We start from the raw sequence: 27156 nt of genomic DNA on the forward strand, positions 1-27156 counted from the left end.
ATGACGCACAAGAAGCTGTAAGAGGGCAATATATACTGTGTAAAATACATTTGAAAGTTGGCGCCCTCCAGACATCTGTGTAAATGTTGCAAACAGCCCCTTTAAATGCTTCTTGACCAGGGTTATTAAATCAAAAAGTTTGTATAGTGAAGCCAATTTCCCCATAAAATACTAAGTAAATATGAATAATGGGCTTCAGCCTCGACAAACAACCCTATTTTAGTTAAGGTTTGTATACTTTAAATACAATATAAAGTGCTATACAGTACTGGATATCAAACAAACAGAACAAGGAGGTTATATTTTAACTTTTAACAAGCCAAAATAACGTTGACGACAAGCTGAAATGTGCTGTACACACGCACACACAACAAAACACACGGAAGAGTATTTGGTGATCTAGCAAATGATCAGAAATCACAAAAATCCTTATTTCCAACAACCATATTGCTACAACAATAAACTAAAATCCACTTACAGTACCGTATTTTTTGGATTATAAGTCAGTTTTTTTCATAGTTTGGCCGAGGGTGCGATTTTGTACTCTGGAGCAATTTATGTGTGAAATTATTAACACATTACCGTAAAATATCAAATATATTATTTAGAAGCGACATCGAGGAAGATTTCATCGGGTTTAGCGATCGGGAGTGACAGATTGTTTGGTAAACGTAAAGCATGTTCTATATGTTATAGTTATTTGAATGACTTTGATTGATTGAAACTTTTATTAGTACATTGTACAGTAAATAAATGATAAATGGGTTGTACTTGTATAGTGCTTTTCTACCTTCAAGGTACTCAAAGCGCTTTGACACTACTTCCACATTTACCCATTCACACACACATTCACACACTGATGGAGGGAGCTGCCATGCAAGGCGCCAACCAGCACCCATCAGGAGCAAGGGTGAAGTGTCTTGCTCAGTACAGTACATATTCCGTACAATTGACCACTAAATGGTAACACCCGAATAACTTTTTCAACTTGTTTAAGTCAGGGTCCACGTTAATCAATTCATGACTTCTTCCATGATATGTTACGTTAACATACCAGGCACGTTCTCAGTTCGTTATTTATGCGTCATATTTATTTATTTTAAATTGCCTTTCAAATGTCTATTCTTGGTGTTGGATTTTATCAAATACATTTCCCCAAAAAATGTAACTTATACTCTAGTCTTTTTTTCCTACTTTTTTATGCATTTTTGGCCGGTGCGATTTATACTCCGGAGCGTCTTATAATCCGAAAAATGCGGTACATAAAGTTGATACGGATTCTGATTAACGTCAGCAAAGTCGTCTCGTAAGCTGCTCTTCAGGGGGCAGAAAGAGACACAAGCTGTGTTTCAATTCGTCAACCACATGCGTATAAGGACCCAGCCCATGCAGTCGGCAAAGTGCGGGTCCTGGAGACAGTCCTCCAGGCGCTTTTGGAGCGATCTGAATTGGGTCGATTTACCCTTTGCAACACTTCCTGTTTATGTCACATGGTCACATCCTCAGGCTTTTGATATTGCTTTCAGATTCACAAAGCATAGAAAAGAAGATAAAGGGCAAATAGACTTTCAAATTATTAAAATATGAAGCACAAGTTGTTTTTATATTTATCGTGTGTATGTGTGAAGCTGTCGGCCGATTTACCTCCTGCACTAAGAGAAATCTTGTATTTTTAAATATGATATAGTGAACTACTTTATACTGTAACTACCTTAATTTGGAAAGCACTCTGGTCAGCTTTGTATTTTTAAAATTGGCTTCAAATATGTTTTAAATTTCAGCATTACAAGGTTGTTAGGATATACATATATTATGTATTACATTACATTCTCTTATTATTTTTTATTTTGAATCAAGGGCTTCACGGTGGGAGAGGGGTTAGTGCGTCTGCCTCACAATACGAAGGTCCTGCAGTCCTGGGTTCAAATCCAGGCTCGGGATCTTTCTGTGTGGAGTTTGCATGTTCTCCCCGTGAATGCGTGGGTTCCCTCCGGGTACTCCGGTTTCCTCCCACTTCCAAAGACATGCACCTGGGGATAGGTTGATTGGCAACACTAAATTGGCCCTAGTGTGTGAATGTTGTCTGTCTATCTGTGTTGACCCTGCGATGAGGTAGCGACTTGTCCAGGGTGTACCCCGCCTTCCGCCCGATTGTACCTGGGATTGGCGCCAGCGCCCCCCGCGACCCCCAAAAGGGAATACAATGGATGGATGGATTTTGAATCAAAGGGACCATTATTTTCTCTTTATAAAGTCAGGAATTTATTAGTTTTGAAGTAGTTGATGGAGACATAGGAGATGATGATTGCTTTATTAAGTTTTTTTAATCAAAGGAAATATAATACGTAATACAACCATTAGCTTTGCAAACTCACTTGATGATGATGTAGTTAGAGATATGAGACACGCAGTAACATGCTGGAGACAATCGAGATGATATTCCAGAAAGACAGAAGTCTTCACTGACTTTCTTGCTAAAATCCATACAATAACATCACACAGTACTACTCTTGTACAGTTTGATTGTTTTAAGTAAATGGGAATAGAAATGTAATTTTGTAACAACCCAGATTATTAAAAAATATATGTATTTTAAGTAGGGCTGGGCAACGATTAAACATTTTAATCGAAGTTAATCGCACTATTTCTCCGATTAATCACGATTAACTGTATTGTATACGCAAAGCCCAATAATGAATTCAAAAGTAGTGTGTAGTGCACCTTTATTGGAATATTCTCCCACATGAACAAAAGCGCCAAAACATTTGTTGTGCAAACACAATTTAAATCAGTCCTTGTTAAACAGTAGCAGTTAAATAGCATATTTTATGAAAATCAACTCAAAAAATGTAAATACAAACATTTGAGCTTATTGCCACTGCCAGGGTATTTAAGTTATCCTGTTTGTTATGGAAAATAAATATAATCTACATACAAATCTCTGAGCCACAATCATAACATCTGAACAGGCAATTTCTGAGGTAACAGCAGACATTTTTTTTTTATCAGGGATCTTATGTTTAAAAAACCTATATTATAGGTAGTGGGTTGTTTTAGGGAATTTTTGATCAAATTATCTGTAGTAGCCAGAGGTGGGTAGAGTAGCCAGAAATTGTACTCAAGTAAGAGTACCGTTACTTTCGAGATTTATTACTCAAGTAAAAGTAAGGAGTAGTCACCCAAATATTTACTTGAGTAAAAGTAAAAAGTATGTTGTGAAAAAACTACTGAGTACTGATGAGTAACCTGATTACGGCAACAAATAATGCACAAAAACATAAAAATAGCAATGAGCAAATTCAGAGCCAGGAATATCTCTTAAGCAACTAAAACAATAATATATATTAAATAATAGTACATTAAAATAAAATTTAAAAAATGGCACATTGAGCCACAATAACTTAACAGCACCATAGCCTCAGTAGGCATTCATTGATTTGATTGATTGATTAAAACTTGTATTAGTAGATTGTACAGTACATTACATATTCCGTACAATTGACCACTAAATGGTAACACCCCAATAAGTTTTTCAACGTTTATCAATTACTTAGTAAATGACCAAGTCGAGGTGATCTACCTCATATATACATACACACACACACACATATCATTTCTACACACACATATCATACATACACACACATCATTTATACACACACAAATTATATATATATATAGATATAGATATATATATAGATATACACATACATTTATATATACAGTATATAATTTATATTTATTTATTTTGCCATTTTTGTTCACATGTTGAAGGTGTTTTAATGAATATACATGCATGTTTAACATATAGATTCCTATCTTTCATGAAGACAAGAATATAAATTGGTGTATTACCTGATTCTGATGACTTGCAATGATTGGACTCAGACGTCCACGTTTTCAAATGGAGGAGAAAAATGTTCCTCTTTTCTGTCTAATACCACATGAAAGTTGTTGGTTTTTGGCATCTTATTTGTCCAGCTTCCATATTTGTTTTTATACACTTTACAAGAAATACATTGGCGGCAAACTCCGTAGTTTGCTAGCTTGTTTGCGCTGGCTTTCGGAGACTCTTATTTTGTTAACGCAGGTGCGATGGAGCGGCACTTTTATTGTGAAGACAGGAACTGTGCGATCAGTCTTTAGGCTTTTGACGGGAAGTACGGTTGAAATAAAAAGTGCCTTTTTTCCTTTACACTTTTTATTGATTGATTGAAACTTTTATTATTAGATTGCACAGTACAGTACATAATTTGTACAATTGACCACTAAATGGTAACACCCCAATACGTTTTTCAACTTGTATAAATCGGGTCATGTGACCGCCTGGCTCTGTTTGATTGGTCCAACGTCACCAGTGACTGCATGTGATTGGTGAAACGCAGGCATGCGTAGATTCTACTTTGAAGCTGTCATTAACCAAAACAAACATTAATAGATCGATAAAAAAAAGTAGCGAGTAGCGAGTTGAATGTAGGTAAAGGGAACGGAATAAAAGTAGCGTTTCTTCTCTATAAATATACTTAAGTAAAAGTAAAAGTATGTTGCATAAAAACTACTCGTAAAAGTACAATTTATCCCGAAAGTTACTCAAGTAAATGTAACGGAGTAAATGTAGCGCGTTACTACCCACCTCTGGTAGTAGCAATATTAATAATGTTGTGTTTATTCTGCGTAGTGCACTTAAAATAATTATGACCATATCTAGGAATTGATATGATGGGAATTTTCCGATTGTTTGCTTGGTGCTTTGATAAACTGAACGCATATACATGGTACTATATTGTGATGTTATGAGCCAGGGAATAAAAGAACTACCCTACCCAGCATGCAACAGGAGTGACGAGCATGCGCGGTAGCCCGGTAAAGGTTGTGTGTCGCCATGACGGCATCTTGTATGTTGTGATATGCACGCACTGAAAGCAAACGTTAAGAACTCAGCCAACACTCCTCGTCTGCATTATTCATAAATAGACAGACAACACATATACTCTGCTGCTTCACAGGCCGCTGGATGTAGCCGGCAAAGTATTCCCATGATAGCTAGCAGATCTAGCAAGCACGCGTCATTCAGTCCAAAACGGCCCGATCTATCCACATTCAGAATTGTCTGGCGGTCGTAAGTGATCCCGGAGTGACCACGCTGTAAGCCAGCCATGAAATTTGCAGAATTGTCCGGTATTTTTGCCAAATGTTCCATCTTTACCAAGAGCCCCTCGATGCCGAAGCCCGTCCGGGCGACGCCATCTTGTTAAGAAAAGCCGTTAACAAAATAAAAGCATGTAAACAACATACGCAAATGTGCGATAAAATAATTGTCGGCGTTAATAGATTGATGAATTAATTCGTAATTAACGCATTAATTTGCCCACCCCTAATTTTAAGTAATCTATTGGCTCTATAATAGCAGTTGAGAATTATTTTTTAAAGTCTGTACTTGGAAAGTAATTTGAAATATGTGAATATATTCCCCCTATTTTGGAATAGTTGCAATTAAGGCAATCCTGCTTCTGCAGAAGAGTGAGACTCTAACTTAAATCAAAATTTTATAGGGAACATTTTACTGGATCTGCATGTTGCTTCTGCAGCTTCCATGTTAAACCAATATTCTTACAGGGAATACCTTAGCATCAAACATGGCAATCATACCCTAATTTCAATCCATATCTGATTAAATTAAACAAAGCGGCCACTGTAGGAATGCTATGGCTTGCTAATATGGTCAACGTTGAAACAATTATTGTTAAAAACGTAGTTTACGGCACATTTTAGGATCTTGTTTTCTTTATGTTGAACTTGTAATAATAATTAACTTCACATGTCATATTAATTGAATTAGGCAAGACAATAATATTTTCTTTTGTCATAAGTAGGCAAAGAATGCCCACAACATGTTTTGTACTATTAATAAGCAGGCAGTACTCTTCTGAGATTAGCTGAGGCTCACACACATACACACGCCCGCGCACAGACGCACACACAATTGTTCTATCACAGCATTAGCAATTAGCTGGATTTGACATTTATGTCCTAATTAAATGTCAAACACCTAATCTTCTATATGCGCCCTAGAAAAAACCCCTATACAGTAGATCCAGCATTTTAGGCATTTCTCTAACCAGTAGGGGGCACTCTAATGACAGAAGTGTACCGTTTATCATCCTTCAGTGTATATATATATATAATGTAGAGTCTAACATGTCATGACATACGCAATGTATATTAAAAATAACATATACGTACATAGCTTTATTCCTACTATGTTAAGGTTTTTTTTTAGCTTGCCATATACATGTTCAGTTTGCTGACAGGGCTTTTATTGTTTTCTTTATTCATTTGTGCAGTGGTTGCAGTAATCATGAAGGCTTATTGAGCCATAATACAAATCACATTTTGGTTTTCCAACACGCGGCAAAAGACCCAACATCAGCAGCCTCACAGTGGTGAGTTACAGCCCACCGAGGCCCGCAGTGGCAAAGGTCACGCCTTCGGATGAAATTAGCTCTTTTTTTTTCAATCTTATCGCCTCATACAGCCACTACTCATGTGGAGGTTTGGTTGTCCGTAGGAGGCTGCCGCCCAACCTTCGAGCCACTCTTTTTGCAGTTTCCACACAGCTCATAGGAACACAGTCATTATTATACTTCATGGGGAAAATAAAGTACAATTACAAAAAACAACTATGCATATGCAGTTGTACGAACAGGAAAAACGAAATAGAATTAAGTTAACTAAATAGTAACTTAACCTTCGTCTTGTGTTAGGGTCGGCACCGACCCATTTTAGTTTTTAAATGCATAAAAGAACCACATACATTTTTTTTTATGCATCAAGGCTTTTTGAATTTGTCAGGAACCTCTATTTCAACAAAATAAAACTAGTTTTTTTTGTTTCACTAAATTATAAAATGCTCTGGTTGAAATTAGGACCTTGGTGTTGTTAGGGTCGGTTTCGACCCAGTTATAAAAATAAGACTATAAAGCACTAAGTAGAGCCAAAACTGAACACACTGACGGCCAGCTCCTCTCCCAATCATGTGAGCCTTAGTGGATTCTAATTTTACCTTGTTATCCAATACAAAAACAAACAACATTTATGTGGTTCTTTTATGCATTTAAAAACTAAAATGTCCAGACATTTGAGGTCAATTCAGTATAAAGTTGTTACTATGTTAAAATTATTAAAATGAAAAAATAAAAAAAACAAATTTATTTAAGAGATGTGTTCTAATACCCCTCAGTAATGGTCAGGTAACACAACAACCTTTTTTTTATTTATACGATTCTCTTGAGGTTTGTTTTACCATTTTTTTCAATTGAAATCGAGGGGTATACTGACAAAAAAAAGGCCCAATGGCCCACAACAAAAATATTAAAACCAATATTTTCATGGATAAGGAAACCTAACGATGTAACCAAGAGATGAGAGAACAAATTGGATGATAGATAATTGTTTTTAGTGTATTTTACAGCAGATTTAAGACATGGGTCAAAACTGACCCGTTAACATAAGAGATGGTAACAGAAAGCTAACACAAGAGGAAGGTTAAAAGTACCATAAAGAGCAGTATTTAAGCCGCACTCACCAAATTTTGAAAGAAATACATATTTTGACATATATTAGCAGCATATATATTTTTTGTAAATGTTTATTTACATACCCTAATTGTTTCCAATCGGTGCCTGTCACGCGAGAGTAAAACGGCAGATCAAACAAAACAGAAATCATCGTCATGGACCTACAAGCTGTGAAAGCTAGCTCTCCAATCAGCTAATCAGACTCAATAAATCCACAGTGACTTTTTGGTGAATTTGCAAAACGGAAACAAAACAAAAAGAATACCATTGTATGTTAATGATACTAACACAGAGACTTGTAAACATGTTAGAAGATGTCAGGTTCAAACACTGATGACATCCATTAAATAGACAAGAAGCGAGGAATCATGCAGAGACAAAGTTCAATTTGGTTCAATAAGGATAGACGTATTGGTTTGTAAACTTAGTTACAGTTCCAACCTACGCTCTAAGGTCCAGTCCCACATGCTCCTGTATTTATTTGGGAGGTCCCTGGTTAGATTACTGAGGCTGCTTCTGAAGGAAAGGGGGTAATTTCAGCAGCCCCAGTTTGACACAATATATAATCATTTATGAAATGGAAATGTGCTTGTAATATCGCCCTGTCTCTGCTTTGTCTGCGTCACGGTACTCGATGTTCTGGACACAAACACTGATACGAGACGACACGCAATCCAATAGTGCAAGTTGTCCCTTTGCACAGATAAAAAAGTACAACTTAAGCACAACTGATAATAACTATAGCAACGGCCTTCAAGCATAAGAGTTGTGTGATAACATACACATCATTTTTCTAACACATCTTCGTTAATGCTAATGCCGCCAGCTTGATTGCATTACATTAGCACATACAAGTATGCATGAAAACACCCCTACGCATATCACACATGGGACGGTTTAGTAAGTATAAATTGTTTTAGTTATATTGTAAAACTTACAAACGTTGCTTGGAGTAAAGAATGAAGAATCTTTTTGACAAGAAACGCTATGGAGGAATAGTTGATGAAATAGGATTTTAACTTCCGGTTCAAGGCACAAAACAGGAAACTCATCAAAAAGATGACACCATAGCACAAACAATAACACACCTTTCAGTGTCTGTCGCTGTTATATGAAAAATATTTCTTCAATACAAAACATTATGGCTGTTAGTGAAGAAAAGTCCATGAATTAGCCGCACGGTTCAAAGCGTGGCGGAAAAAGTAGCGGTTTTACCCCGGAAAATACGGTAATAGAAATCTATTAGTGCTCTGATCACCACAATATTTAAAATCAGTTTAATCACATTTGAATTTAGATTAACCTTGATCAATCACAGTAAATTACTTGCTTCCATAATTTTTAATTTAACCTAAAAAAATATTTTGGCACAAATGCAATTTTATAGTCGGGATGTCATACAGGATTTGTTTTAAAGTATTTTAAAACAAATCAGGTAACATCTGCGGTTACGGTAAAGGAGCACGTACGCTCAAAATAAATTGCGTGATTAATCTGTATGTATACATGATTAATGCAATATTTTTTTGCAACTACCCGCATAAGTTTAATTATTTTTGACGGCCCAATGATATATACTGTGCATTAAGGCTGGGCGATACATCGATTTACTCGACATATCGCGGGTTTGTCTCTGTGCGATATAAAAAAATGACTATATCGTGATATTCGAGTATACGTTCTCATGCAGTTGCTTTTAGCCGCGGGCATTACACTGCATGCGTTGCTCCCTCTTTCTGTCTCTCTTTCTCACAGACACTTAAAACAAGCGCACCTTCTTACATACGTCACGAGTGCAACATCACACGCCCTCCCCGAACAGAGAGGTTGCGACATGGGTAACATTAGCTGTGATGCTAACGGTGTGTTGCGAGTGGTAATACGAGAGAGGGACGGTGCGAATCTGGTAACAAATGGAGGAAGAATTAATTCCCAAGGAAAACAGCACGGGGTGCATCGTCTGGCGGTGGTTTGGCTTCAAGTGGGAATATGGTCAACATTTATACGGTAAAAGCGTTGCTACTAAAAATTAGCAGCACTGCTAATTTGTAGCATCATTTGAAAAGTCAACCGCTAGAAAATGAAGTGTGCTTCAAACTGTGCATGTCAACATCTCCGTTGGGTGCCACACCCCCAAAATGCCGAAGCAACTATTTCCTCATCAACACCGTAGGACATATACTATTTGATATGCAGCTAATTTTCATGTGACACTTATTGAAATATCTTGTGTGACATCATGCACAAAAGTGCACTTTATTTTTTTAAACCATTGTAGTGTCGTTCTGTACAAAAAGTGCACTTTAATTTATTGTTGTTTTGATATGTCATCTTAGTGACATCATGCACAAAAGTGCACTAACAGCTTGTTTTAAAATGTCTCTGACAATCTTGCACTTTCTGTTTTGAAATGACATGAATATTTTTGCCACTGCTTAATAACCGTTTAATAAATACAGTTTTGGTCAATTGACTTAGTTGTGATTCCCCTCTCTGCATGAAAGTTTAAAATGAGCATATATTAAAGGCCTACTGAAATGAGATTTTCTTATTTAAATGGGGATAGCAGGTCCATTCTATGTGTGATACTTGATCATTTCGCGATATTGCCATATTTTTGCTGAAAGGATTTAGTAGAGAACATCCACGATAAAGTTGGCAACTTTCGATGCTAAGACAAAAGCCCTGCCTCTACCTGAAGTCGCAGACGATGACGTCACATGTTGCGGGCTCCTCACATCGTCACATTGTTTATAATGGGAGCCTCCAACAAAAAGTGCTATTCGGACCGAGAAAGCGACAATATCCCCATTAATTTGAGCGAGGATGAAAGATTTGTGTTTGAGGATATTGATAGCGACAGGCTAGAAAAAAAAAAAAAACGCGTTTGCATTGGGACGGATTCCGATGTTTTTAGACAGATTTAGTTGGATAATTCTGGGAAATCCCTGATATTTCTATTGTGTTGCTAGTGTTTTAGTGAGTTAAATAGTACCTGATAGTCAGATGTGTACGTCCACGGGTGTCTTGACGCGCAGTGTCTCAGGGGAGTCGACGGCAGCTATGGACGGGGCAAGCTCAGCTTTGAATCCGGTAAGAAGCGACTTTTTAACCACAGTTTTCTCATCGAAACCAGCTGGTTGACATTCCGTCGTGTTTCATGTTTTCTTGATCCATAGAAAATTTTCACCTCCGGGAATTTTAAACAAGGAATCACCGTGTGTTTGTGTGGCTAAAGGCTAAAACTTCCCAACTCTATCTTGCTACTTTGACTTCTCCAATATTAATTGAACAAATTGCAAAAGATTCAGCAACACGGATGTCCAGAATACTGTGTAATCATGCCGTTAAAGCAGATGACATTTAGCTGTGTGTGTGCGTAGCGCTCATACTTCCTAAAAACCTATGACGTCTTGCGTACACGTCATCATTACACAACGTTTTCAAGACAAAACTCCCGGGAAATTTAAAATTGCAATTTAGTAAACTAAAAAGGCCGTATTGCCATGTGTTGCAATGTTAATATTTCATCATTGATATATAAACTATCAGACTGCGTGGTGGGTAGTAGAGGGTTTCAGTAGGCCTTTAATGGAGTGTGAACAAGAATGTTTTAATGTAGACACATAGAATCATCATACTGCTGTGATTGTATGTATCAAGTGTTATTTCAAGGTATATATATATATATATCGTGTATCGCGATATGCCCTAAAAATATCGAGATATTAAAAAAAATCCGTATCGCCCAGCCCTACTGTGCATAAAGAAAGTGACATTTCTAATAAAAAACGCAATGAGCTTCACTTCAAAAGATATGAAATATGCATGTGTAGTGAAGTCTGAGGATAAGACCCATTTTTACTGTCTTTCTCTTATTAACTACGCGGACATGGAAACTCTGTCAAATGTATTCGATTGTGTGAACGTCGACCAATATGACATTGAACACAAGACATTAGGGAATACATGCTTTTTCATGCAGTTAACATTTAAAAGCATGCAGTCTGCTCAGAGCTGGTCTGCTTTTATTTAGCCACAGCAACCTGCACGCACACATATTTTTTTTAAGATGAGATGGAAGCATCACTAATAGCTTTTTCCAAGACACCATATTTTTTTCTCTTTTTTTCACTCTTATGTTTTAGGTCACCTCTCGGATTTTCATTCCAGATGAAAGTGTCAGCGAAGGACACTCATAAATAAAAGACTTGATTTATGTAGATGCATGGCAACCGTAGCTTATGTGTTGTGATTATCTGATGGCTGATGGAACATGCAGCCTGTGGTAATTAGCTGATTAAACCCCCCTGCAGAGCAACTTCAATACCACACGGATAATGCACGCGGGAAAACCGTTCTAGTGTCAATAGTGATGGGGATAAAGCAGGATGATGGGCTATTTCTAACCACATGAACAACAACATTGGATACAGGTGCATGAATCAGTGTAGAACCCAGTATCAGTGGGAGCACTTTGGCAACAGAGACAGAGAAAAAACTCTGTTGAAGGAAGAAACCTCAAACACAATCAAGACTGGGCGTTGTGGCAATGAGGCAAGGAAAAAGTAAATTCAAAGAAGAAATCATGAACAAAGCTTACAATTAGTGTGGGGACATTCTGGTGACTGAGATAAGGAAAACTTACCTCTAAGGAAGAAACCTAGAACTTTGGCAATGAACAAGAGGAAAAAACAATCGCTCTGAAGTAAAAAATAAACCTTAACCACAGCCAACACTTATTGTGGGCACTTTGATGACAGAGACAAGGAAAAAATCACTCTGAGGAAAGAGCCTTGAACACAACTCAGAATCAGTGAGGGCACTTCAGCGACACATGTAAGGAAACATGATCTTTTAAGGAAGAAACCACTAACGGGGCCCAGACTCAGAGAGAGCACTTTGGCGTTGGAGTCAAAGAAAATACTTCCTCTGAGTCATAAATCTCAAATAAAGCTGAGAAATAAGTGTTTTATGTAGAGCTTCAGTCGTTCAACAGTCCAGGGTCTCCGCTGTCGTATTTTACGCTTCATAATGCGCCACACATTTTCCATGGGAGACAGGTATGGACTGCATTTGAGCCAGGAAAGTACCCGCACTCTTTTTTTTACGAAGCCACGCTGTTGTAACACGTGCTGAATTGAATATTTCCAAAAACAATTTGAAATGTGGACTCGTCAGACCACAGAACATTTTTCCACTTTGCATCAGTCCATCTTAGGTGATCTCGGGCCCAGAGAAAACGGCGGTGTTTCTGGATGTTGTTGATAAATGGCTTTCGCTTTGCATAGTAGAGCTTTAACTTGCACTTACAGATGTAGCGACGAACTGTATTGAGTGACAGTGGTTTTCTAAAGTGTTCCTGAGCTCATGTGGTGATATCCTTTAGAGATTGATGTCGGTTTTTGATACAGTGCCGTCTGAGGGTGGAGGTCACGGTCATACAATGTTGGTTTCCGGCCATGCCACTCACGTGGAGTGATTTCTCCAGATTCTCTGAACCGTTTGATGATATTATGGACCGTAGATGTTAAAATCCCTACATTTCTTGCAATTGCACTTTAAGAAACGTTGTTCTTAAACTGTTTTGACTATTTGCTCACGCAGTTGTGGACAAAGGGGTGTACCTCGCCCCATCTTTTCTTGTGAAAGACTGAGCATTTTTTGGGAAGCTGTTTTTATACCCAATAATGGCACCCACCTGTTCTCAATTAGCCTGCACACCTGTAGGCTGTTCCAAATTAGTGTTTGATGAGCATTCCTCAACTTTATCAGTATGTATTGCCACCTTTCCCAACTTCTTTGTCACGTGTTGCTGGCATCAAATTATAAAGTTAATGATTATTTGCAAAAAAAAAAAGTTTATCAGTTTGAACATCGAATATGTTGTCTTTGTAGCATATTCAACTGAATATGGGTTGAAAATGATTTGCAAATCATTGTATTCCGTTTATATTTACATCTAACACAATTTCCCAACTCATATGGAAACGGCGTTTGTGAAACTAGAACAAAGCCAAGACTCAGTGTGGGCACTTTGGCGATGGAGACAAGGAAAAACGCCATCTAAGGAAGAACCTTCATAACCCAGACTCAGATTTAGGCAAATATGACAAAGGAAAACTCCCTTCTAGGATGAGACTACTAACATAGCTGAGACTTAGTGTGTGCACTTGGGTGATGGAGACAAGGAAAAAGTTCTTCTAATGAATAAATTTAAACAGAGCCCTTCGGTGCCAAGGCAGGAAATAACTCTCTTTAAAGGGGAACATTATCACCAAACATATGAAAGCGTCAATATATACCTTTATGTTGCAGAAAAAAGACCATGTATTTTTTTAACCGATTTCCGAACTCTAAATGGTTGAATTTTGGCATTTTAAACGCCTTTCTGTTTATCGGTCTTTTAGCGATGACATCAGAATGTGACGTCACCGAGGTAACACACCCGCCATATTCATTTTCACATTACAAACACCGGGTCTCAGCTCTGTTATTTTCCATTTTTTCGACAATTTTTTTTAACCTTGGAGACATCATGCCTCGTCGGTGTGTTGTCGGAGGGTGTAACAACACTAACAGGGAGGGATTCAAGTTGCACCACTGGCAAGAAATCTGCCGCCAGACCCCCATTGAATGTACCAAAGTGTCTTCACATTTGACCGGTGATGCTAAGACAGACATGGCACAGAGATGTATGGATAACCTGCAGATGCATTTGCAACGATTAAGTCAACGAAATCACAAAGGTGAGTTTTGTTGATGTTGACTTAAGTGCTAATCAGACATATTTGGTCACGGCGTGACTGCCAGCTAATCGATGCTAACATGCTACGCTAATCGCTACTAACATGCTATTTACGCTAGCTGTATGTACATTTGAAACTGGATACCCACATTGAATGCGAAACAAACACTTACCAATCGACGGATTTAAGTTGCTCCAGTGTCACAAGATGCAAAAGTCCTGATCGTTTGGTCGGCACATTTTACCGGCGATGCTAATAAGGCAGCCATGCTATGGGCCACTTCATTAGGTACACCCACGCTATGGCCGCATAGCGTCAATAGCTATTCGGTCAATAGCTTCAATTTCTTCTTCAATTTTGTTTTCGCTATCTGCCTCCATACTCCGACCATCTGTTTCAATACATGCATAATCTTTTGAATCGTTTAAGCCGCTGAAATCCGAGTCTGAATCCGAGCTAATGTCGCTAAATCTTGCTGTGGTAACCGCCATGTTGTTTGTATTGGCAGCCCTGTATGACGTCACAGGGAAATGGATAGTGGTTTCGAAGATAGCGAAAATAAGGCACTTTAAAGCTTTATTTAGGGATATTTCGGCACCGGTAAAATTTTGAAAAAAACTTCAAAAAATACAACTGATTTTTATTGTTTTTAACCCTTTTGAAATTGTGACAATGTTCCCCTTTAATGAAGAAACTGTACACATAACACAGGCTCTACATTTAGTTTTCCTCTTTTTACAATCGTATGACAGTCAGTCCGGAATGTTCACCATTTTCATGATGGTGACAGTTTCACCCTGGAACAGATTGTTTTCATTTTCATAATATCCGTCGGGTAACAAAATGATTGGAAGGCAAATGAGGAGTTAATAGAATGTGTTAAAGGATTGTGTTGACTTGACATGGTTCCAGGAAGCAGTGCATCACATGTGCTGTTGAATATTTAAAGCGCTCACATGTGATTCAGTGAACAAAACAGCGGTATAGCTAAAGTGCATGTTAAACAGGCTCCTGTTTTAGCATGCATGGCGCATACAAACTCCCTCTCGCGCCCTTTGTTTGTGTTATGCAAGGCAGCTTTATTAGCATAGTGTAGCGCATTGCAACAAGACAACTCAAGTGCTCTGTGTCCATTTTAAAGGCATTACGACAGAGAGTGAAGCTAACAAAGAACGTTCACACCTGTCTGGGAAAACTCTGAATTATTACTGCTGTAAACTTTGTAGACTTTGTAATAGAGGATCTCCCTGAACCTTCCTTTTAATGGCAGTTGGTTGGAGTGAGCAGGTGATTAAGATGTCAAAGTAAAGTTAGAATGTCATCCTTTAGTTTTTAATGCAATAAAGAGAGTTTAAGTCGCAGCTCGAGCTTTCCACCTCTCCTGTTTTTACATAAATGAAAGTGACAGCTTACAGGTTGCTACAAAACACTCCTATACATCACTGTCTTGGCCTGTTTGGAATAACCACTAGTTAGCTGTCATACAATGCACCGCTTGCATCCGTTATGATGAATAATGCACAGTTTAATGGAACAAAATGTTTAGAAAGTTCACAGAATTACATAAGAACGTTGGGACTTCAAGAAACTAAAAAAGTAGCCATAAAAAATAAAAGCATGTTTTGTGGCAGAATACAAATTTAAAGGTAACAATAAAAAGAATAAAAGGCCACGAAAATGCAACAAATGAAAAACTAATCTGGTGGACAATGTTTTTTTTTTCAAATGTATTATTTACCTTTGACATTTTTTTTACAATGTGTATATACTCTGTGTGTGTGTATATATATATATATATATATATACATACATACACACACAGTGGGGCAAAAAAAAATATTTAGTCAGCCACCGATTGTGCAAGTTCTCCCACTTAAAATGATGAAAGAGCTCTGTAATTTTCATCAGAGGTACACTTCAACTTTGAGAGACAGAATGTGAAAAAAAAATTCAGGAATTCACCCATCCCATCCATTTTCTACCGCTTATTCCCTTTCGGGGTCACGGGGGGCGCTGGCGCCTATCTCAGCTACAATCGGGCAGAAGGCGGGGTACACCCTGAACAAGTCGCCACCTCATCGCAGGGCCAACACAGATAGACAGACAACATTCACAGTCACATTCACACACTAGGGCCAATTTTTAGTGTTGCCAATCAACCTATCCCCAGGTGCATGTCTTTGGAGGTGGGAGGAAGCCGGAGTACCCGGAGGGAACCCACGCATTCACAGGGAGAACATGCAAACTCCACACAGAAAGATCCCGAGCCTGGATTTGAACCCAGGACTGCAGGACTCTCGTATTGTGAGGCAGACGCACTAACCCGTCTGCCACCGTAAAGCCCTCCAGGAATTCACATTGTAGGAATTTTAAAGAATTTATTTGTAAATTATGGTGGAAAATAAGTATTTGGTCAACCATTCAAAGCTCTCACTGATGGAAGGAGGTTTTGGCTCAAAATCTCACGATACATGGCCCCATTCATTCTTTCCTTAACACGGATCAGTTGTCCTGTCCCCTTAGCAGAAAAACAGCCCCAAAGCATGATGTTTCCACCCCCATGCTTCACAGTAGATTTGGTGTTCTTGGGATGCAACTCAGTATTCTTCTTCCTCCAAACACGACGAGTTGAGTTTATACCAAAAAGTTCTATTTTGGTTTCAATCCAATCCTCAGCTGTATCATCCATATATCCATTTTGGTATAAACTCAACCCATGATTTACAAATAAATTCTTTAAAATTCCTACAATGTGAATTCCTGGATTTGTTTTCACATTCTGTCTCTAACAGTTGAAGTATACCTATGATGAAAATTACAGACCTCTGTCATCATTTTAAGTGGGAGAACTTGCACAATCGGTGGCTGACTAAATACTTTTTTGCCCCACTGTATATGCATATATATATATATATATATATATATATATATATATATATATATATATATATATATATATATATATATATATATATGTATGTATGTATGTATGTATGTGTATGTATGCATGCATGCATGCATGCATGCATGCAGGTATGTATGTATGTATGTATGCATGCATTCAGGTATTTATGTATAAATACATATATATCTATGTTTGTATATATATCTATACCTCTATATGTATGTATATACAAATGTTTGTATATGTGTATATATGCAAATGTATACAAGCATATACATATATATGTATGTATATGTATGTATGTATATATATATATATACATACATATGTGTATATATATGTATATATATGTGTATATATGTATGTGTGTATATATATTAAAATGTATACATATATGTATATATTTATATGAATGTGTGTATGTATGTATGTATATATGTATGTTTGTATCTATGTATGTATGTATGTATGTATGTATGTATGTATTCCTTAGGTGATTAATACAAATAATTTATTGCGTTGTCAAATATGAATGATGATTAATGACTTCCGGGTTGAGGCTTAACTTACACAGTCGATCACAATTAGAGGCGGCTATTTTTGCTTCAAACAGAACTTTGGATAAACTTGAGGTAACTTGTTGGTATTGCATCGACAGACGTTTTTATCATTGGCTCACATCAATTTTAAAATACCATCTTAAAGTGAGCGAAAGGATGGCGCCGACAATGTTGTCAATCCTCTTGGCAACTTCTTTTGTAAACAGCTACTAGCAACAAATCTAATGACTTCCCCCGGGGATATTGAAGACTTGTTTGTCTCTTGGAGACTGAGGTGAAAGCAAGCAGTAGTCGCTGTCCTATGAATGCTAACTACATCCACAACAAGCAGAGGAGCACACTACGCTGGCGAAGTTTATTGATTCAATGTTGTCAACAAAAGTCAAGAAAAGTAGCACAGTTAAGTTAAACATATGCCTTGCTAAACGGACAGCCACCGCATGCAGAACATCTAACATCTGTATTGACCACAAAAGGCACAATAGCAGCAAGTATAAACCAACTGTACAACACAAACAAGAGCATCAACTTGCAACTACTGACTAAATGTGAATTTATTTTGCTTCCTGGAGAATGTTTGACATCTGTGCGTAATCACAACAAGATAGGGTCGCACAGTACCAAAAAAAGAGATCAGCATTGTCATTTGAAAATGTAAACAAACTTTCTTGTTTCAACAACTGTTTAAACTCAAGAAAAGTAAATGCAGAATCATATGGTGCACTATGTTAAGTTGTTTATAAGTGCATTTTCTAAATGATCGATTAGTAACTAATTGTGTACAAAAATGTGCACATAATTTTTACTATACTTATTTTCACCAAATTCTGAGCAAATCAATGACTTGCAGTTTAGTAAAACATTTAAAAAAAATGTTCCTGTATGATATTCTGAATATATAATTGCATTTGTACCCAAATATTGGGGTATTTTCTTCAGCAAATCGGATTTATGCAAGCAAATAACCAGTGATTAAGTATAATTAATCACAGGTTTAGAGTGTGATAAATCTGATTAAGAAATTAATCACTCGACAGCACTAGAATTATATATATATATATATATGTGTGTGTGTGTGTGTGTGTATGTATGTATGTATGTGTATATATGTGTATATGTATGTATGTATATATACTGTATATGTATGTATGTGTATATATGTATGTATGTGTATATATATATACACATATATATATATACACACACACACACACATAAACAAATGTACAAATTCACCATCATTACAATATCACATTAATCATGACCACACTAGGATTAATAATGCACCTTGCTAATATTTTTGTTTTTTTGACCTGTTACCTCGTCTTAACAGGAACTTCCAGGTGTCTGTCAATGCTTAGCAGACAACGTAAATATACTGTACCAAAGTGAAGCCCACCAACAAAATGTCAAACTCAACCTCCTCGGGACATTTTCTGCTGAGGACGCGAAGAGTAACGGTCCAACATCCATTTGCTTTACCTTTGGTGCCAAGAGATGTTGCCACGTATTTGAACGTGGTTGCTCTTCAACACAAATAAATCACTTGCTAACACACAGCAAATAACAATGACCATCAAAAAAATACAGATTCTGCCATACTATGATGAAAAACAAAATATCTTTATACTTTAATGCTGGCAATAACAAAACAGAAACCTGCTCTTTTCTCATTACTTCTACCTTATGTTAGTCACCCTGAGGAAACAAAAAAAGGGGAGTAAAAAATTGCTCGTAGCCCAGGAATCTTGTGGAAACATGACAGGTATAATCACAGTTGGATATAACCTGCAGTAAAGCTTTGTCTTGCTTTTATCAGTAGATAATGTGTTGGCAAACAATGAGATAAAAAGTGCCATCATACGGCAAATGAAGCGGAACATGTTGTCTGATCTCTGGCTAATCGCTTCAATTTCACTGGAACATAGGTGCACGCAACAAAAATCAGGCCTGTATCTTCCATATAACAAATATTTCTCCTGAAATCAATTCATGTGGCTAAAACATGTTAACATGACATCAGAGCAACCTTCCATTGGTCTTTTAGTGCATCTATGCTCATCTATTCCCTCACCAACTAAAACAAATTATATTTTGGAAACGGCAAAGTTCTATTTGCATATATAGCACAAATAAAATGTTAAACTCTTAGTATTCAGTCAAAAACAATACAGAACGGCACTCAATTAACAAACTATTTGTTCTGTGTCTTGTTTGTTTGGTAGCAAGCCGCTTCCTGGTTTATTTAGCGATTATTAGGCAGTGGGAATGGTTCTAAAAATATTCCTCAATTAAAAACGGAAAAAAACAAAACAAGAAGGGCTTTTTTCTTGGCTAACCGGTTACTTCTTAGTTAATACAATATGACGTGATACAACCGGGCCGTACCATTTATCGATTGATCGGACGCCTCTCTGGGCAGGTGTTTAGGGTGTTTACTCTAAAAATATTTTAACATTTGTGAAATACTCTGTCAGGTTGTTTTTTAGCAAGCAGGCTACTTCCTGGTTCATGAAGAAAGATGAACAAGGCAGTACATTTTTTTGTTGTATTATCTTGAGACACTGAGGAATGGTTCTCTGCAATTTCATTAGAAATAAAAACACATGGTTTAACGAAAACGGAAAACTCATGGAGTGATGTATACGTAAAAAAAAGGTCACCCTTGGGCAAGGTGATTTGCCCCCTAATCAGGGTTATGAAGCCCGGGGCCCACCTCCGGAGCTATGCCCAGAGGTAGGGCTCGTTAGCGAGCGCCTGGCGGCCGGGCTAGCCACGGAGCCGGGAGCCCGAAGAAGCTACGTGAACACACCATCTTCTCTTCCACGTGGGCCCACCACCCGTGGTCGGAACCAGTGGGGTCGGGTTTGCTGCCAGTTGGATGGGAGTGAAAGTGAAGGCTCCAGACGGAAAGGAGCCTGAGTTGGTGCGGGAGGTGGAGCGCTACCGGTTGGATCTGGTAGGGCTTACCTCTACGCATAGCAAGTACTAAGAAACCACACTCCAGGTCAAAAGATGGATCTTGTTCACTTCTGGAGTTGCTCAGGGTGTGAGGGCACAGGCGGGTGTGGGTATACTCACGTGTCCCCGGCTAAGTGCCTGTACGTTGAAGTTCTCCCCAGTGGACAAGAGGGTCGCCTCCCTTCGCCTTAGGGTTGGAAGGATTAAAACTCTGACTGTTGTTTGTGCGTACTCACCAAACAATAGTTCAGAGTATTCGGCCCTCTTGGATACCTTGCATGGGGTCCTGTACTGTACAGTCCAGGTAGAGAACGAGACTCTGTCCCAGGTGGAGGAGTTTAAGTATCTCGGGGTCTTGTTATCGAGTGAGGGAAATATGGAGAAGGAGATCAGCCGGAGAATCTTAGCAGGTAGGGCACTATTGCAGTCTCTCTGCCGCACTTTTGTCACAAAACCAGAGCTGAGCCAGAAGGCAAAGCTCTCGGTCTACTCAGCTATCTACATTCCTACTCTCACCTATGGTCATGAAGTGTGGGTCATGACCGAAAGAATACAATTGCGGATACAAGCGGCCGAAATTAATTTTCTTCAGAAGGGTGGCTGGCATCTCTCTTAGAGAGAGGGTGAGCAGTTCAGTCACTCGAGAGAGACTCGCAGTAGAGCCGCTGCTCCTTTGCTTGGAAAGGAGCCAGCTTAGGTGGTTCGGGCATCTCGTGCGGATGCCTCACGAGCGTTTCCCTGGGGAGGTCCTTATTGCACGTCCCGCTGGGAGGATACCCCGGGGCAGGCCAAGGACCAGATGGAGGGATTACATCTCTTCTCTGGCCTGGGAACGCTTTGGGATCCCCCAGGAGGAAGTTGCTAATGTTGCTCTGGAGAGGGAAGTCTGGGAGTCTCCACTGGAGCTGTTGTCCCCGCGACCCAATTCCGGATAAGCGGTTAAAGATGGATGGATGGACGGATAACAAGCCCTGTTATAGATGAGTCGGCTTGTAACCCTGCCCTCTTAAGGAAGCATGCACATCATGCTATTAGCAAAAAGTCCAGAGGTTATATTGTCATGAATTAAATGCATCACTGCAAAGTAAGCTCTTGTCATGAGCTGGTTAATTAGTTAGACATTTAGCTAAACATTCCTTTTGTCTCCTCAATGAGAAACATGAGCACTCACAAAAAAACAGACATCTATATTTCACCACATAGCAGTCAGAGTATGAACATCATGCTGCTAAGGCTAATTAAACCAAAGTCTAGGACACATGCAGATTATTTTCACGCCCTCGTTCTCTGGCTGGTATTTAACGGTGTCATGAAGAAAAGGAAAGTGGGCCTTTTTTCTTCCTTTTTTTTTATCATAATGGAATGGTCCTCCTTTAATGAGGTATTTTCTCAGGAAGAAAACTGCCTAATGAATGTCCCTCGACTTTATAAATGTAGTTCGACATAAAAGCCTCGCTCTTTTCCTTAGGAGAGATTCAGATAAAAAAAAAAAAAATGTATGTTAAATGTTACACAAAATAAAATATTAAACAATGGAACATGGTTTGAAAACCACCTTTAAAAAGAAGTATTGATTGCTGATTTCTTTTTTTCAATCTGCAACACACAGTAAAGCTCGAACCTGATTATTAAGTGTACACCTATTCAGTGGCACTAATTTAGTCATTAGGTTTTTAATTCAGCTTAAGAAATTTTTAGGCATGTGTCAGGTAACAATAAAGATACCTGCCTCATTCAGAAATATTCATTCATACTGTACTATAAACCCTGATCTGCTATGATTCAAATACCACGCGCTAAACAGCGTGTGCAAACTACAAAATAGCACGTTCTATTAGTGACCGTGTTACGAATGATTACTAAGAACGCGTGTGCAATTTATAAGTGTAAAAGTGTTGCAGTTTGCACGCAGATTTCACATGTCGCATATAAGCAGCAACTGCAGAACAGTTTCAGTCTTGGTGAATAACATTGTGCGTACCTAATTTTTATAATTGCATCTTCTCCTCCCCTAGTGTCAGGACTTGGACTGTGGTGCGGTTTGTTTTCTCGTGGTGCAAAGCAATTGGACCGGACACGACGTGAAGGTAATGACATATTTAAATTTTATTATAAACAGGAACAAACAAAGGCACTCTCAGTGGAGGTTCAAAACTTGGCTATGAAAACAAAAACTTGCACTAAGGAAAAACTATTGACATAAAACAAAACTTGCACTATGGCATGAATAACGAAAAACTTACTTGGAACGAGAAAGGAACATAGATCATCGGCATGGACAACAAGGGTATGTCGAGGGTGAGTAGAACGTGATAGAGGGTGGTCGAGGAGTGATGTCGCCAGGCAGTCAGGCTTAAATAGGTGCAGTGATTGACAGGTGCGTGAGTCCAAACAAATCAGGTGCGTGAAATGACAGGTGAAAACTAATTGGTTGTCATGGTGACAAAACAGGGAGTGAAAAAACAGGAACAGACAGAGTGCAAAAAACAAACCACAAAACATGACCCCCTAGTATTGTGGGCGTTTATCCTGTATCATGTATCCTGCATATACATGAAGAGAGACATGCTAAATGGATTTTGATCCTTATTTTGCTCACTTAAGCGGCACAATCTTCTGTGCACCATCTTAGTAGATTAGCTTTATGTGCACTATCCAGTATGCATGTGTTTCAATTAGGGATGTCAACATAAACGCATGTGATTAAAAAATATATATATATCGGGTTATCATATTTGAGTGAGGATTAATCACATCCGGGAAGACGCATGCATTGTTACATGGTGGTAAGAGGCAGCCAATTCTGCTTCAAAACAGAAGAAGACCAAGTCCTGCAAGAATATAACATTCATAACACACCAGCTGACCTGTCGTACAATACCTTGGAGAGGCACGATTACAGTAGGAATAAACCAACTGTACTACATAAACAAGAGCATCAAGTTGCAACTACTGGCTTAATATGCATTAATTTGGCTTGCTGGAGAACATTGGACATCTGTAAGTAATCATAACGAGCTGGGGGCGCATTGTACAAAAAATGAGATCAGCATTGCCATCTAAGGAGGTGAACAAGCGTGTTTGTTTAAACAACTGCATAAACTCAAGAGTAAATGTAGATTTAAATGGTTCACTATGTTAAGTTGTTCATGTGTGTTTAATACAGTATTGATTAGTAACTGTACCTTGTTTGCAATACTATTGCAAAGATTTTCAAAATGTGCACCTTGTGACAGAACTATGGAGAAGGAGACGGCACTAAGACACGGGCGTCGATAGTGAGAGGAGTGTTTATGTTAAACACAAGGATGCTGAGTGTGTAATTGAGTTGAGTTGAGTTTGAGTTTATTTCGAACATGCAAGCATACAACATGATACATCACAATTTCCAGTCTCTCTTTTCAACATGTTCGAAAAGGAGTAGGAAGAAGCAGAGCTTATTTAATCCTACACCTTTTCTTTTACATAACAGTTGCTAAAACTTTTGTTCACTTCCTGTTCTCAGTGTATTCACAATATACTCCATAAGTAATCCCAATAAAAGTAAATAAATAAATAATTGATTACCGTATTTCCTTGAATTGCCGCCGTGCATGTAATATGAGCCTGCCTTGAATTACTGCCGGGTCACACTCGCTCCCCAAATTTATTAGCGCATGCTTACTTTTACCGCCTGGTCAAATTTGTGATGTCATGAGTGACGCTTCCTCTGTCGTCTTTCAAAATGGCGGAGTAGTTTTTTTTTTGCTTTTACTATGTGTAAACCAGGGGTCTTGTTCCACAGCCATAAAGATCACACTAATGGTTGTGATATAAAACAACTTTAACACTCTGACTAATATGCGCCACACTCTGTGAACCCACACCAAACACATTTCTGGAGAACATCGGCTCTGTAACACATTATAAACGCAACATAACACTAACCCAGAATGCCATGCATCAATGACTCTTGGCTTTATTATATTATATATATGCGTCGGTTGAGGTGGGCGGGGTTGGGGGGCGCGTGTATAATATAGCCAAGAGTACTGCAACATGTAGCTACGTTCTGGCACTGGAACAAAGGTTGCGCCGGCTTCAGAGTAGTGGTGCCTTATTAATACCCGGTGTGTTGATTGTAGATTGCCTGCAGCCACGTGGAGGCACGGCTGCAGCCGGAGGGAACGTCCGCGGGGACGTGTCCAGAGGCGCGCACATATGGATCAAAGGCGTCAGGAGTCTGAGCCGTAACACACCTAATTCTTATTATTGCTATTTTCACTAAGTCTTGAGCAAATCAATGACTTGAAATTCAGTAAAACATTAAAAAAATGACTACCAAATTGTATTTGTATGCAAATATAGGGGTATTTTCTTAAGCAAACTCTATGTATCGAAGCACATAAAAACCCGTGATTAATCATGATTGATCACAGTTCAAGAATGTGATTAATCTGATTAAAAAAAAAAAGACATTTGACAGCCCTAGTTTTAATACACACAAACATTTGGTAGATCAGGCCCAAAAATGATCCTGACAGTTTTTATATCAGCTTTGTTATGACCAATACTGTCCCTATAACTACTTGGTATCTGATTAATACCCAAATTTGTAGCATCGCCCAAAACTAATGGAAAGTATCAAACAACAGAATTGTATTATTTGAGAAAATAATAAAATAATACAACTGGTTATGTTACCGCATACATCAGCAGCCAAATATGGAGCCTTTGTAACTTGTTTTAAAATGGTTTTATTATCATTTATATTCCAAACAATAAATCACAATATATATGGTTATTGTAAGAAGCTCTAAAATACAGATTGTAGACCATCCCTGTAATGTCAACAAATTGTTGCGCGCCTTGCTCACAACGTACAGTGCATCCGGAAAGTATACACAGCGCTTAATTTTTTCCACATTTTATGTTACAGCCTTATTCCAAAATGGAATACATTTATTGTTGTCCTCAAAATTCTACACACAATACCCCATAATTACAATGTGAAAAGTTTTTATTTTTATTTTTTATTTTTATGCAACTACCGATACTTTGTTTATGCACCTTGGACAGCAAGCAGCATTGCGTGAGAGGGGTTAGTCCGCCTGCCTCACAATACGAAAGTCCTGGGTTCGATCCTGCTCTCGGGATCTTTCCGTGTGGAGTTTGCATGTTCTACCCGTGACTGCGTGGGTTCCCTCCGGGTACTCCGGCTTCTTCCCACCTCCAAAGACATGCACCTGGGGATAGGTTGATTGGCAACACTAAATTGGCCCTAGTGTGTGAATGTGAGTGTGAATGTTGTCTGCATCTGTGTTGGCCCTCCGATGTCCAGGGTGTAAACCGCCTTCTGCCCGATTGTAGCTGAGATAGGCTCCAGCCCCCCCCCAATCCCCCGAAGGGAATACGCGGTAGAAAATAGATGGATGGATGGACCTTGGACAGCAATTACAGCCTTAAATCTGTTTGAATATGATGCCACAAGCTTCGCACACCTATATTTGGGCAGTTTCACCCATTCATCTTTGCAGCACCACTCAAGCTCCGTCAGGTTGGATGAAAAGAGTTGTTTTTTATCCAAGGTGTCTCTGTGCCAAGCATGTGGCATTGTAATTGATGCCAAAGAGGCATTAACAGAGTATTGGGCAAAGGCTGTGAATATTTATGTAGATGTGATGTTTTTATTTTAATTCGTAATAAGTTAGCAAAAGAAAATTTTAAAAATCCCATTTTGATTATGGGGTGTTGTATTCCATTTTGTAATGTAGCATAATAATGTGGAAAAAGTGAAGCGCTGTGACTATTTTCCGGAAGCACTGTAGATTTGCATGAAACTATGAAGAGTGTGTCATTATCCCCTGTTGTCCTAAATGGTCCAGTCAACATCCACAACGATCTCTCACAGCTTTTTCAGGCTTCATTTTGTCTTGAAAAAAACTCTGTTACATTCTTCAGACAAATTACCCCAATGATTACAAATTTACAGTTTGCATATTTAAAAGCACCCTGTTTAAGCAGGCTGTCTTTTCTCGTGCAAATGAGCCACTGTTTTTCCTGACAGGAACGTAATGCAAATAAAATGAACCCACACTGGCTGTGGCTAGGTGGTGATGTAATAATGTGTGACAATCTGTGTGCCCAAGACCACCGCTGCTCAGTTTAGCATTCAACTCTGACGTGACATGGTTCCTTTATGAGGGATTCCCGCTCTTCACCCACGAAGCTTCCAAGTCCATCCATCCATCTTCTTCCGCTTATCCAAGGTCGGGTCGCGGGGGCAGCAGCCTAAGCAGGGAAGCCTAGACTTCCCTCTCCCTAGCCACTTCGTCCAGCTGTTCCCGGGGGATCCCGAGGCGTTCCCGGGCCAGCCGGGAGACCTAGTCTTCCCGACGTGTCCTAGGTCTTCCCGGTGGCCCCTT

At 38.7% G+C, this 27156-nt stretch overlaps 1 protein-coding gene across 4 annotated transcripts in view; it reads left to right on the forward strand.

The window, feature by feature from the left end:
• LOC133537579 (uncharacterized) overlaps positions 1–27156 on the forward strand; it is a 217715-nt gene that overhangs the window by 40110 nt on the left and 150449 nt on the right. For all 4 annotated transcript variants that reach the window (XM_061878720.1, XM_061878723.1, XM_061878721.1 and 1 more), the window contains one exon: positions 22768–22839. In XM_061878720.1, the coding sequence (XP_061734704.1) occupies positions 22768–22839 (72 nt within the window). The remainder of the gene's footprint in view (positions 1–22767; positions 22840–27156) is intronic.

Source organism: Nerophis ophidion, linkage group LG18 (assembly GCF_033978795.1).
Source record: "Nerophis ophidion isolate RoL-2023_Sa linkage group LG18, RoL_Noph_v1.0, whole genome shotgun sequence".
NCBI lineage: Eukaryota > Metazoa > Chordata > Actinopteri > Syngnathiformes > Syngnathidae > Nerophis > Nerophis ophidion.